Consider the following 12,792-nt stretch of genomic DNA (forward strand, 5'->3'; position numbering starts at 1 on the left):
TGTTAATTGTTTTTAAATCTCTTGTGTTTAGATACAAAGCAATGAAGAGAAATGTTTTACCACATTTTTCAGAGTAATCTTTCCACTAGAGACATGAATATGAAGAAAATATAAAGAAGTCATAGAACAATAAAAATGATGAAATGAATTAAGGATGCTTAATTAGTGATGTCTTTTCCTCTTTCATATGGTCCTGGCTTGCAAGTTAACCCTTACATGTTCAATTTGTTTTTCCCCAGAATCCAAAGTATTAAAATAAGAAAAATAGCTTAAGAGATTTGGCCATAAGCAAGATCAGATTCACTTAGAATAAGCTACTAAAGAATGTTATGTATTCCCTAGTCCTGGAGTTCTTTGAAAATATACTAGAAATCTACCTGACCCATGTGGCTTACTTAGTCACCACCTGAAATGAGGATATAAATTTCCTAAATATCTGAAGGACTCTTTCTACCCTAAATAAAAGTAGACTAGAAGTGAGCTCAGGTTTTATTTTTACATCTGCCACTGTTGTTCATCCTTCATCCTTGAAGAGAATCAATGACATTACAAGGGTGATGTCTTGATTTGTTGCTACTTACTAACTGTAATTTACTGGGCAAGTAATTTCACGTCCCAATTTGGGTTTCTTTTGTAAAATAGGTATAGTAATACTTGAAATATCCAATAGTCAAAGTTTTGTGAGGCTCAAATGAGACAATGGACTAAGTATAATAGAACCATAAAGTGTTTGATATGTTCTTATATGCACATATATAGAAGTATTTAAGATGATAATCATACTCATCTGTGAGATTTATCAGTAAGATGGGCACTGTGCATACCAGGAATCTAAAGCATGTGAACTGGAGACTTGAAAATACATAGAATCTTATTCTTAATTTACAGATTTACTCTATATAATGTCATTAATTGGTTTCATGAAGACACTACTTTAAGCAGAGTGATATTGAGAGACACATAATTTCATTGTAGCACAGCTTAGTTGAGCAGAACCAAACCTATTCGGGCAAAGAGTAGTAAGTACCCCAGTCATTAATGACCCTCCTCCTTTGGACCTCACAAAAGCACTTAGATTTGTATTTCTCTAATGTACTTTTATATTATTTCATATCCTACTTATCTGTGCATGTGCCTCATTCCCCTAATAGACTATCAGGAAAATGAGGGCAGGGACTGTGTTTTATTTAAACTTTCCATATCCCCTGATGCCTAGATTTATGTTTTTTCACAGAATAGGAATTTAATAAATGTTTATTGAGTTGAATTGAATTGAGCTGGAGCCTCTTGGGCCAGGAGAGTAACTACTTAGCAAGATTTGATGATAATGTGTTTGATGACATTATTGCAGAATTATATCAGTCAGTTGATTTTACAATAAAATAAAAAGTCATGAATTGAGACTAAAATTTGAATATAGGAAGCCTGGATTACTCAAGTAAAGCTGTATTCCTTTAAAGGCATTTTAAATATTAACTCTTATTTTCAAATATAGTATCCTGAATTTTGATTTTTTTTTTAAATGCCAAGTATGGATGGGTTTCCTTAAATGGAAGAGAAATAGGAACAGGAAAAGAGCTTGTGATTCCATCAATATAGAGATCTCTCAAGTGAAGATCTAAATAACTGGGTCAGTACCTTCCCTGCAACTTAAATAGGCTTAGTGAGCACAGAGTGGTTAAATATTTTACCCAGGATCACACAGCCAGTATGTGCCTGAGGTTGGACTTAAAACCTGTTCTTCCTGGCTCCAAGACTAGCTCTTTTATCCATTATAGTATGCTGTCTCCTTTATTGATTGGATAAAAAGTGATCTATAATTAGCACTGCACATACAATTTAAAATTTCAAGCACTTTATAAAGGTAAGTAGGCTAAAATTTTTTAATTCGGGGTCTTTTACATTATTTGTTTAGTTGATTCATCAACAAAAGCAACAAATTTTTATTAAGCACCTACTCCTAGGCAGCTGGCTGAGGCAGTAAATAGAGCACTAGATCTGGAGGCTGAAGACCTAAGTTAAAATCTAGACGCTTACTACTTATGAGACTCTGGGCCAGTCATTTCACCTTTCTCAGACTTAATTTTCTCATCTGTAAAATTGGGGAAATAATAGAAACTTCCTCTCAGGATTGTTGTGAGAATGTAATCATGATTTCTATAAAGCATTTAGGAGAGTACCTGCTATTGTTATTGTCATTATTGTATCCAAAAAGTAGAAACCATTATTCCTTTAATTAGTGCAGAAGTCAAGTTCATTCTAATATTCACAGAAACATTGTTTTTCTTAATGTTTATGTTATAGTCAGGCCAATATAATTGACAAGTACCATGAAAATATATTAGGTAAAATAATAATATAATAATTAATGTTTATATAACACTGTGTATCAGATATTATGACAAATGTTTTGCCATTATTATCTCATTTGTTCCTCACAGTAATCCTGGAAGTTAGATGTAATTATAATCCCCATTTTACAGATGAGCAAATTGAGGCAAACAGGTTAAATACCTAGGGTTGCACAGCTAGGAAGTGTCAGAGCAAAGCTGATTAGAAGCAGCCTCACCTAGGCAGGGAATCAAAGATTCCTGTCTCCCTACCATTTTTTTTTAAAATATTTTTTTGTGCCTGTTTTATTTTATATTGTAGTTAAACTTGTCTCTTTCCAAATTATCTCAAAGCTAGGATTTGAAGCAATTTTATTATAGATAGAAAAATGGATTTGGTTTTTTGTCTGTCTTTTTAGAATTCAATAAAAGTGAAAAGTGGCTCATTGAACTGATTGTGAGGCAATCAATATTAGATATTAATATCATAGAAACGAGGCCAGTGGCCATTCTTCAGTTTGGGTCACCCAGAGATACACAGAGCCTAAGTCCACAGCGACATGGACTGACTGAGCAGATGTAGTTTTGTGTGTAGTCCATCATGATGTCAAACCCCTGTTCTATCTCCAAATTATCAATGGTAAATCCAATGTTTCTGTACATGCAGATTTATTGGGTAAACAAATAATAGTAAATTAAGCTGACATGGCCAAGAGACAAACTTGTTTTGCTTGACTATGTATATTTGTTATATGGGTTTTGTATTTCTTTTGTTCCCTCATTGGAGGTTGGGGGAGGGAAATAGGGGTAAGGTAGCTGAAAAGAGAATAGTTGGGATGGAGTGGATCAGAGCAAGAAAAAAGAGACATGAAAGCACTGGCCATTGGCTAACAGGAACAATGAGGTATCACCAAATCTTTGAGAGCGTAAGCATTAAGTTCTTGGCTGAACCATGAGTAGATTCTGTTGCTCCTGGTTATTCTCAGCTTCCCTTATTTTGGCTTTCTATTGCTCAATCATTCTCTACCACTACTGAAGTTAAGAGTTAATGCTGCTGGTTTGCAGACTCTCATGTCTTTAAGCAGAAACCCAATACACTTATGAAATACTGCCTTCTCATTGTCCTCTGAGAATCTGGGCTCTTATGCATACTTACTGTTTGGTTTGGGAAAACGTTGTTCAGTCTTATAAGAAGTATGGTAACTACTCTTGATTCCCTAGGAAAGGAAATTATACCAACTTCCAAATCTTCCTCCCAACCCTGTACCACTCCTTCCCTTTCCCCATTTTCATAATATGAATCATGAACCTTTAGAAACCTAAGCTCTAGAATGCTATTCTCTGCCCTACAGCTTTGTCAACTAGGCTCCCATTCTCCTTTCTCCCTCCTTAATATTCTCTGTTCAAATTTTATATTTTGGATCTGTCTTGATATAGTAAATTTCTTTGTCAGTAGAATTTAATAAAATATAGTTGGGACACAATGAGGTGGTACAGTGGATAGAGCATTAATCCTGTAGTCAGGAATACCTAAGTTCAAATTTAGCCCCTGACACTTAACTGTGTGACCTTGAGCAAGTCGTTTAACCTCGATTGCTTCAAAAAATATCATAGTAATATATCCCATTTATCGATATCTAATAACTTTACCAACTAAAAACAATCACAGAGAAGTAGTCACATATTAAATTTATTATATATTTTAAAAGAAAACCAAACTTGTATACTACAGAGATTCATGGTATCAAGGTATAATGTTCTTTTTCAGTTCTATTTCCTGTATGGGGATATTCAACTTGAAGTTTGTTAGATTCAAAATATGAATAAGTAAATAAATAAATTTCTTATAGAAGTCAATAACTGAACTGACCCCAAATTTTGGACCCTTATCAATAGATAATTTGTAGATCTGCTACTAGAAAACCCTGCAGATGAATTGAAGGATAGTTACATTCCTTTGAAATAGTTCTTTTGAGGGTATGCCAAAAGCAGTGATTATTCCTTGATGTCAGTGAAATATCTAGAAAATGGTCTGGATTAGTATATATCCCTTACATTGCTAGCAAGGTAACTCAGAACGTCAGTAATGCTGGCTGGGTCTATATTAACATATATATGTACAAAAGACAACAATGAAAATAAGTGATATGATTAACAAAACTGAGAATAGTTGAATTAAAATATTTCTAATCTCATTAGAGATCAAAATCTCATAATCACAATCTCATCACTCCCGTTTGACTAAACTTTATAAACATTATTTTTAGAAAAACGGTATTCTTCCAACAATATGCCATCTGTAGTGTTCACTGATTATTTAGAATGATTTTGTGAGTTGATGGATGACCTTACTTGTGTAACATGTAACATATAGCAATACTGGTTTTCTTCATGAGTTGTAAAGGTTTAGGAACTTGTACCAACATGTAGGAACCTAGCACTTTAACAAGTAGATATAGAGGAAACCTTGCATTTGTCAAGTAGCTAGGAGAACTGTTCACACATACCCTGCTTCCAAGGCTTCATTGGCAGCCCAAATAAAAAGAACTGAAAGGTCATTCTTCTTCCTACAAGATGATGGTTTGTTGACATATTTTGACACACAAGTACAGTGATGAAAGGTTTTGACCTTACTGCAGTACTGGAGGACTTGGGGCTGGTAAAGCTATTCTACACACATCGAATTCCTCTTTCTTCTCCTTCATCATAGAAATCTTCACACCACAAACACAAGAGTGTCACCCCTCAAGACAGGGTAAATGAATGAATAGCTTTTGAAATTGATCTTCTAAAAAATCTTCTCCCTTTTACTTTTGCTTCATCCAATCCAAAGTCTCATATGAGTACTAATAACAAATTCAGTAATCTTCATTTGTATATCACCAATTTAACTTCATAAAATTAATGTTTGGGAGAGAAAAACTAAATGATCTGGAAATCTTTTAAAATACCCAATGTTTAACTACCTGTCTTTATTTTCATGAGGAAAACAAAATTTTCGTGGATTTCAGACAGCTGGGGTCTTTGAAAAGCAGACAGAACCCATGTTTTGCATAGCTCCTAAAGTAAGTGCCTTTAGGTGAATACTCATTTAGTATTTGAAGAGGTTGAGGTGTTAATTGGTGGGATGTGGGGAATCATTAGATTACAAATTCAATACTAGAAAAGATCTTTAGAGGCCTTCACATTCAGCCCCCTCAATGTACAGATGAGGAAACTGAGGCAGAGAAGATAAGTGACTTTCCCAGAATTTTATAACTAAGGCAATCACTGAACAGAGAATTCTGTGCCATATGCAAAGATGCTCCTCCCCCATTCCATTTTCCTACCATAAAATGGAGTGCTAAAATATGCCACTTTCACTTGAAATGGTTGATATATAAAGCAAACATTATTTTAATTTGAAATTTCAAATTGCCTAAATAACCTCATGTCACTATGTATGTATTGTATAGGTAGACATCCACACTTTTTTATCATTTATATTTCAAAATATGTAAAAAAAAATTCTGAATACCCTGGGTGATATTCTTCTTGAAAAGCTGGTTGGAAAGCTTTTTATCCCACTACTATTCCAGCTAGGAAAATAAAATAATTATAATAATTTTCTTTGAGCATTATTTAGATTATGCTTTTGATAAGTATGAAAATTAAGAAGGATTGAGGTATCATAATGGACTGTATTATATTACCTAAGGAGTAGAAAATACTAATAACATTTAAATTCTTCTTATTTCAGCATGATAACTTATCTTGGACAAAAGCCTTATAACATAAGTTATCTATGTACTTTGGAGGTGTGTCTGAACTTAGAATTTAATTTACAAAGACCCTTTTCATCTGTGTTGGAATGTTTTATCAACTTTCCAGTGGCACCCAGGATATTTTTCATGTCTTTGAATTATTTCTCTTTCTCTTTTTTTTCTGCTCTTTCAAACTTCATCACATCACCAAAGACTATCTCATATTCCAGACAGAAGGCTTTCAGCTCCAATCTACATTCCCAAAAGGCTTCAGCTCCCGTTTTCCTGGTATTTCTCATTCAGATTAGACATCTAAGTTTGTGTACTATAGAAACTGACAGCACAGATCTTGCTATGCCTTGCCAAAGGCCTGGTCACAGATTCTCCACTGTGTCAAACAGAGCAACCCCTATAGACCTTACCTTTCAGCATTTCTTGTAATTTTTAATTGACGTTTACATCTGACAGTTTGAATATACTTTGCACTGTAGTCCTTACCTAGGAGTAGGTAAAAACCTCTTTCCACTTAACTATTACATCATATAATCTTACTTAACAATGACAGGTTTTAGTGCCAAAATTCAAGCAACTAAACTCTTTTTTCTCACCATTCTTTACTTGCCACTGCTGTCCTCTCACTAATTCTTGAAATCCATAATAGATCCATTGAAATGACAGAAGAGGATAAGAAAAAGAAAGAAAAAAATCCTGAAGTTCTAAAATAACTTGTACATAAACTGTTATGGAGCTAAATGTGAGTTCCATTTTTTTATATCATAGAAAACATAAGATGTTAAACTCTACAGTATTTAGTATCCACAATTTTCTTTCTTCAGCTATTGCCAGTAGATCCAACACACAAAGTCCATGATGGACCTAGCATTATAGTTATTTACCATTTTGCTTTCAGGGTAAACATGTATAAGATCTTGTTGTTTGACTAGATTCCAAGATCTTAATTTTCAAGAAAATTTCTTACATTATAAAAGGAAGGAGGTATAATTTTCTATCAGTTAGCAATAATTTGTTAGAGTTGATCATAAGTGTCAAGAAGCAAGGACCCAGCTGAAGCATTTTGTCACCAACAATGCAGTTTTCCTTCTAATTAGTTAATTTACATTTTACAAATTAAGGGCAAAAATCAGATGGAAAATAATATCATAGCATTAACTGACCTATATTTGTATCTGCCAAATTTAAGTTAATTAGAAATTTAGATGCTGTTTGTTTTATGTGTCAAAAAAGCTCATCTTTTTTTGTTTTAAAAAAAAAATCTAGACACACTTTTTTCCCCAGCATTTATCATCTAAATAATAGTCTTGCCAAGATGGCAGCCTCATAATAAACTCTTTTCAGTGGAGTGATGGGTAATGAAGCTTGCTTGTGAAGGCAGCGAAAAATGTTGTCTAGCCAAATGCGTGAATATGATGGCTAGAGAATCAGTGGACTTTCTCAGTCATCAATCTTTTTAGTAGCCTCTTATACATCTGAATATTTTGATAGATGATCTAATAATTGAGTTATCTATCTTTCTAACTATCAGAATTGCATAAAAATTATTCTCACATGCTACTGAATATTAAATATATTAGGCATCCAGTAAATTTTTCATAAAAAGGCCAAAAGGTGAAGCATTTTTGTTATTCCATAAACACTTCTTAATATATTGTGTGGGAAACTCTCCAGCATATTCAACTGTTAATTCACTCTGAAAGAAGCCAGTTTATAAATCAAACCAACAAAACAAAACAAAAGATAACCAAAGAATGACTTTATGATAAAGTTACTGAAGCCATGACTCAGAATGGTTAAGTGCAGAATTTAAGTACAGCCCAGTAATGTAAAATGGATTGCATTGGGTGATCTAATAAACTCAGAAATCTTGTAATTGGTATTAATACTGTCATTGTGGACTATGAGCTATTGCTATTGGTAAATTCTTGTTTTTCCTATTTTGAGATAGAGATGTTAATGGGATGAAAGAAAAATTTGCTTATGGCAATTCACCTAGTGAAATATTTCCTGAATTTAAGTTTGAAAAGGATTAAGCCTTTATTTCTTTCTACCAGTTTGCATGTTTATTTGGTGATACTCTACCAAGACTGAGTTTTTAAATCTCCTTGACACCAAACTTGCTGTCACCCCAAATGGAAAGGTAGCAAGGAAAACAGATCAAAACAAAAGTTGTTCCTTTCCCCACCCCCAAGTCCCCCCACCCCCTGATTTCCCTGCCTTCTTCAAGGTGACTTTGCTGTCGGGGCTTCCCAATTGTAACAAACAAGAAAATAGCCCTATCCCAATAATACTGTGTATTTGTTTTCAGTTTGAAGTGTTACCAACCCTGAGCATCTTGAAAGGCACTCAAATTAGCAGTTTAGGTCCTACCTTGTAAATTGGATTTCTATTAGCAAGTCCTGATGATAGCTCTTCATCAGTGGGATGGGAAGAAGTTGCTATCAATAGCCCTAGCACTCTAAATATCTTTCCCGCCCTCCCCCCAATACCACATTTATTGTAAGTCTCTCATCAGAAAGCTGTGCATGCATGCTGAGATCACTAGAATTAATTGCTTTCTTTTGGGGGGAAAAAAAAACTTAAAATAAGTGCAGCAACTGTTTTTTCTTTTCATTGTAAGAGCAGGGAGTAAAATGCAAATTGTACAGATATACTAGCTTAAGACATAATAAAAATAGGCATTTCTTAGGGCCTGATGGCTTTATAGTTCCTAGAAGTCTTGTTCAACTTACAAGTACAAAAAGTGATCCACTAAAAGAATGTTAAAAATCAGTTAGTTCAGTGAATTCTAGCTTTTATTTCTATATTGTTTTGATAAATCTGCATGAAAAATAAGTACGGGGGAGGACCTTACCAGTTGTAGGAATTTCACTGAGTAATTGTTGAGAAATGAGAATTCTTTGAGATCTGATGCCTTTAGCATTATATGATTTGAACTTAAATATTAGTATTATCTATACCTCAGAATATATAAGCTTCTAAAATATCTGCTAAAATCAAATGTTTTTCAAAAATAAGGCCATATTGGGAATTTTTTTTTGAGGGGGGATGGTCTTTTCTTTTTTTTTTTTTTTTTTGGATGGTCTTTTCTTAATCAAAGTAGCAAACATCTGTGTTCTTTCTGCTCTCTCTTTTGATTAGCATGGCCTCATCCATCACTGGCCTTTGATATGAACACCCAGAAGTCATGTCCTTTTGTTTTAAATGATAAATATGCCTTTGTCATGAATACACATAGGCAACCCAGGATTTACATCTGAATTGTCAAAGTATAACTGCACAGCTTCGGTGATGAGTGACATTATTAGTGAAATAAAGAAGTTTTTAATTTGTCATGGATAATGCTTAGATGGTGACATTGCAAGACTATTGGTTGTGACACTGGAAAAACTTGTCCTTCATTAACTATTTTTTCAAGATTTGTCATTTATCAACAAGAGGCAGTCTGCTACAGAAAGGTCTTTTGTAAACATTTCAGTTTTCCTGCCTTCTACTTGTCTTTTCAGGCTTTACAATTAGGTCTGATATCTACTTAGTTCTTATCAGAACTATTTAAGTACCAGCTTTCTAGTAGTCAAAGTACCAACATCTGGATTTTCTTCAGCCTGGCTAATATTAAATATGGTTCTTTAAATTTGAGCTGATCTTTCAGTGTCTGTCACTTATATCTGAATGAATGTGTTTTTAGAGGTTTTGTTCTCACTCATTTGTGACATTCACACACAAGCCCATGTGTACAAAAACATTTTGTACACACATAGTCACACACATTATGGCATTTAATAGATAAGTATAAAGTATATTATTATACTCTTAAGTATATAATCATAGAAACTTCTGTCTAATCAATGTTACTTTTCTCTTTGATTTTTGTTCTCAAATAATGAAGACCACTTAGACATGATCGATTGAAATATGAAACAGTATTGCAGCCTTTTTCCCTCTTTCCCATCCCCAAAAAGAATGATAATTTCAAGTACATTGGTGAACATTTCACTAAATGTAACATTTTAAAATGTTTTTACATGTTATAAAAATATAAATACATTGGTTAATTTTAATTAAATTTGTGATAATTGTTTCTTAATAACGCAAAGATAGAAATAAATGCCCCAGGCAACAAAGGGTTTTTTAGCTACTTAGAGACAAGAAGAAAATCAAAAGACTAAGAAGCATTTGCTGTATAAAGCAATGATATAGACCAAAGGAGAGAACTACTTAACTCTCATTGTTTTACTTTTCTATTCTTTATCTAGGAGAGTTGTATGCATATTAGGAAACATATAAGAATGAATAACTAATAGAGAATTGAAAACCGAGATGATGATGATTTTTTAATGTATTTTTATTTGTATATGTGTGTATATGTATGTATTACAATTCTTATGAGATAAGTAAGAAATATTAAAGTTGTTCTCAGGAAATTCAGATCAGCCTGGTCCAAATTAGCTGCAAATTAGGGATACTAATGGCATTTTAACAATCTGATAAATATTAGACAACAGGAGATTGGCAAATGTTAAGGCTTTTTTTTTTTTATGAGAAAGAAAATAGCTTCTTCAATTTTTAGGGCAATGATCTTTAACATAGCTCCTAGGAAAATTCTAATATTTATAAAGGAATGGTTTGTCAACATTTGGAAAAGGAAGGAGAGTCCAGTGTGAACCAGTTAGGGTTTATGAGAATCAAAGCCAGAAAGACTATTCTCGTCTCCTTTTTTGATAAGAGTAAACTAGTTGTACAAGACAATGCTATGGGTAATATAGCTATATTTCAATAGAGCATTTCTCTATAAGGAAAGAACTGCTCAAATGTGGAACTATAAAAGAAAGGATAACTAACAGGGAATTGAAAGCCAAAATGATGATAATACTATTTATTTTTATGTATGTTTCATTTTTTGTTTTTTTAGATAAATCAAGTGATGATACAAGAGCTTACCGTAATAAGCCTGGCTCACAACAATCTCTGCTTCCTTCTTTAAGTAGAGAAGTCTTCTCAGAATATCCTCATGAACTGGAATAGTACAATTGGATAAATAGGAACTGCTTGAATGACCAGATCCAAAGAGCAGTAATTATGAGATCAGTGTCAACCTAGAAAGAGGTCATTAGCAAAGTGCCACAGGTTCACTGTCTCTGACCCTTTCTGTTCAATGATTTATCAATGAATTAGGTTACTTAGATGGCATTCTTGTCAAATTTGCTGTAATACATTCTTGTTTTTACGTTATATGTTTATATATATATATATATTACATATATATGTGTGTGTATATATATACACTCACAAACAAAAATCAACTATACAAGGTGGTGGAGATAATAGCTAGACAACAGGTTATACAAAATGATGTAGGTAGAAAAGAAAAGTATGAATCAACAGTATATGTGTATCTGCAATGCAATGCAATGCAACATTCAAAAACTGAAATGCTATCTTGGTCTGTATTAAGAGAAACATCAAATCCAAATAATACATCCCTGTGGGCTAGACCACATTTGATCATAGTGTTGCATATTAAGGGGAAGCTAAGTGGTATATAGTGGATAGAATGCTAGTCCTGCTGTTAGGAGGATCTGAATTCAAATACAGCTTCAGATACTTACTAGCTGTGTGACTCTGGGTAAGTTGATTAACCTGTTTGCTTTAGTTCTTCATTTATAATATGAGCTGAAGAAGGAATTGGTAAACTATTCTAGTATCTTTACCAAGAAAACCCCAAAATGAGGTTAGGAAGAATCAAGTATGACTGAAAAATGATTTTACAACAAAAAAAATCCATATTGACCAATACACTTTTTTTTTTTTAATTTATTTTGCAAGACAATTGGAGTTAAATGGGCTCAGGATCACACAGCTAGTAAGTGCTAAGTGGCTGAGGCTGGATTTCAGGGTGGTGCTACTTCCACCCACCTGCCCCCAGAGCAACATACTTTAGAAAAAAAGAGCAACCCTGAAGTCAGGAGGACCTGAATTCAAATTTGGCCTCAGACACATAACACTTCCTGGCTGTATGACCCTGGGCAAATCACTTAATCCCAATTGCCTCAAAAAAAAAAAAAAAAAAAGCCAAAAAAATAAAAAGAAATTGGCAAGCTTGTCAAAAGTGAAATGGATTATTCAAAAGTTAGTAATTTTTAGGCGGAAGATTTTTGAATGTGTTACAGAAAAAAATTTTGTTCTGGTACAGGTTGGACTAAAAGGTCTCTTAGGTCCCTCATCCAATGGTGATTCCAGGTATCTTATTCCTATGTTATATTGAAAGTTGTAACCTCTCTATATATGAGGTAGTGTGAGTCATTTCTATATCAGGCAAGAACTCTATAGGAAGTCACAGGGGTGTCCAGTTTGAAAGAAATCCCTGACATCATCTTGTCAAGAATTTCCTCTTCAACAACATCTCCAAAAGTGATCACTCTACCTTAATTAATAAGGTAATTAATAATTAATTAATTAAGATTTTTCCTGTCAGAAGAGTTCATATTTTTATAAAGTTTTTTTTCATTTCATGGAGGTGAAATCTACTTTTACAGCTTTAACACATCACTCCAAGAGCCAAGAAGAACAAATCAAATCCTCTTCAACATAGCAGTTCTTCAAGTACTTGAAAGTATTCTTGATGCCAGTTCAATTGGTTGAAAAGTAGAAGAAAGAATATTTTAATGAACTAATGTCAGATAAGTAGCTCTTTTTTTTTTCCC

At 33.4% G+C, this 12,792-nt stretch overlaps 1 protein-coding gene across 4 annotated transcripts in view; it reads left to right on the plus strand.

Annotated features, from left to right (window-relative positions):
• The window catches only part of C2H15orf41 (chromosome 2 C15orf41 homolog), a 272,031-nt gene that overhangs the window by 173,150 nt on the left and 86,089 nt on the right, over positions 1-12,792 (plus strand). The window contains exon 11 of one of the 4 annotated variants that reach the window (XM_031952051.1): positions 11,001-11,677. The exons of 2 other annotated variants lie outside the window; for them this stretch is intronic. In XM_031952051.1, coding sequence (XP_031807911.1) covers positions 11,001-11,004 — 4 coding nt within the window. In that variant the 3' untranslated portion in view covers positions 11,005-11,677. Of the gene's footprint in view, positions 1-31; positions 3,830-11,000; positions 11,678-12,792 lie in introns of those variants that run through there. One more of the 4 variants, XM_031952050.1, reaches the window with a different exon arrangement.

Source organism: Sarcophilus harrisii, chromosome 2 (assembly GCF_902635505.1).
Source record: "Sarcophilus harrisii chromosome 2, mSarHar1.11, whole genome shotgun sequence".
Taxonomy (NCBI): domain Eukaryota; kingdom Metazoa; phylum Chordata; class Mammalia; order Dasyuromorphia; family Dasyuridae; genus Sarcophilus; species Sarcophilus harrisii.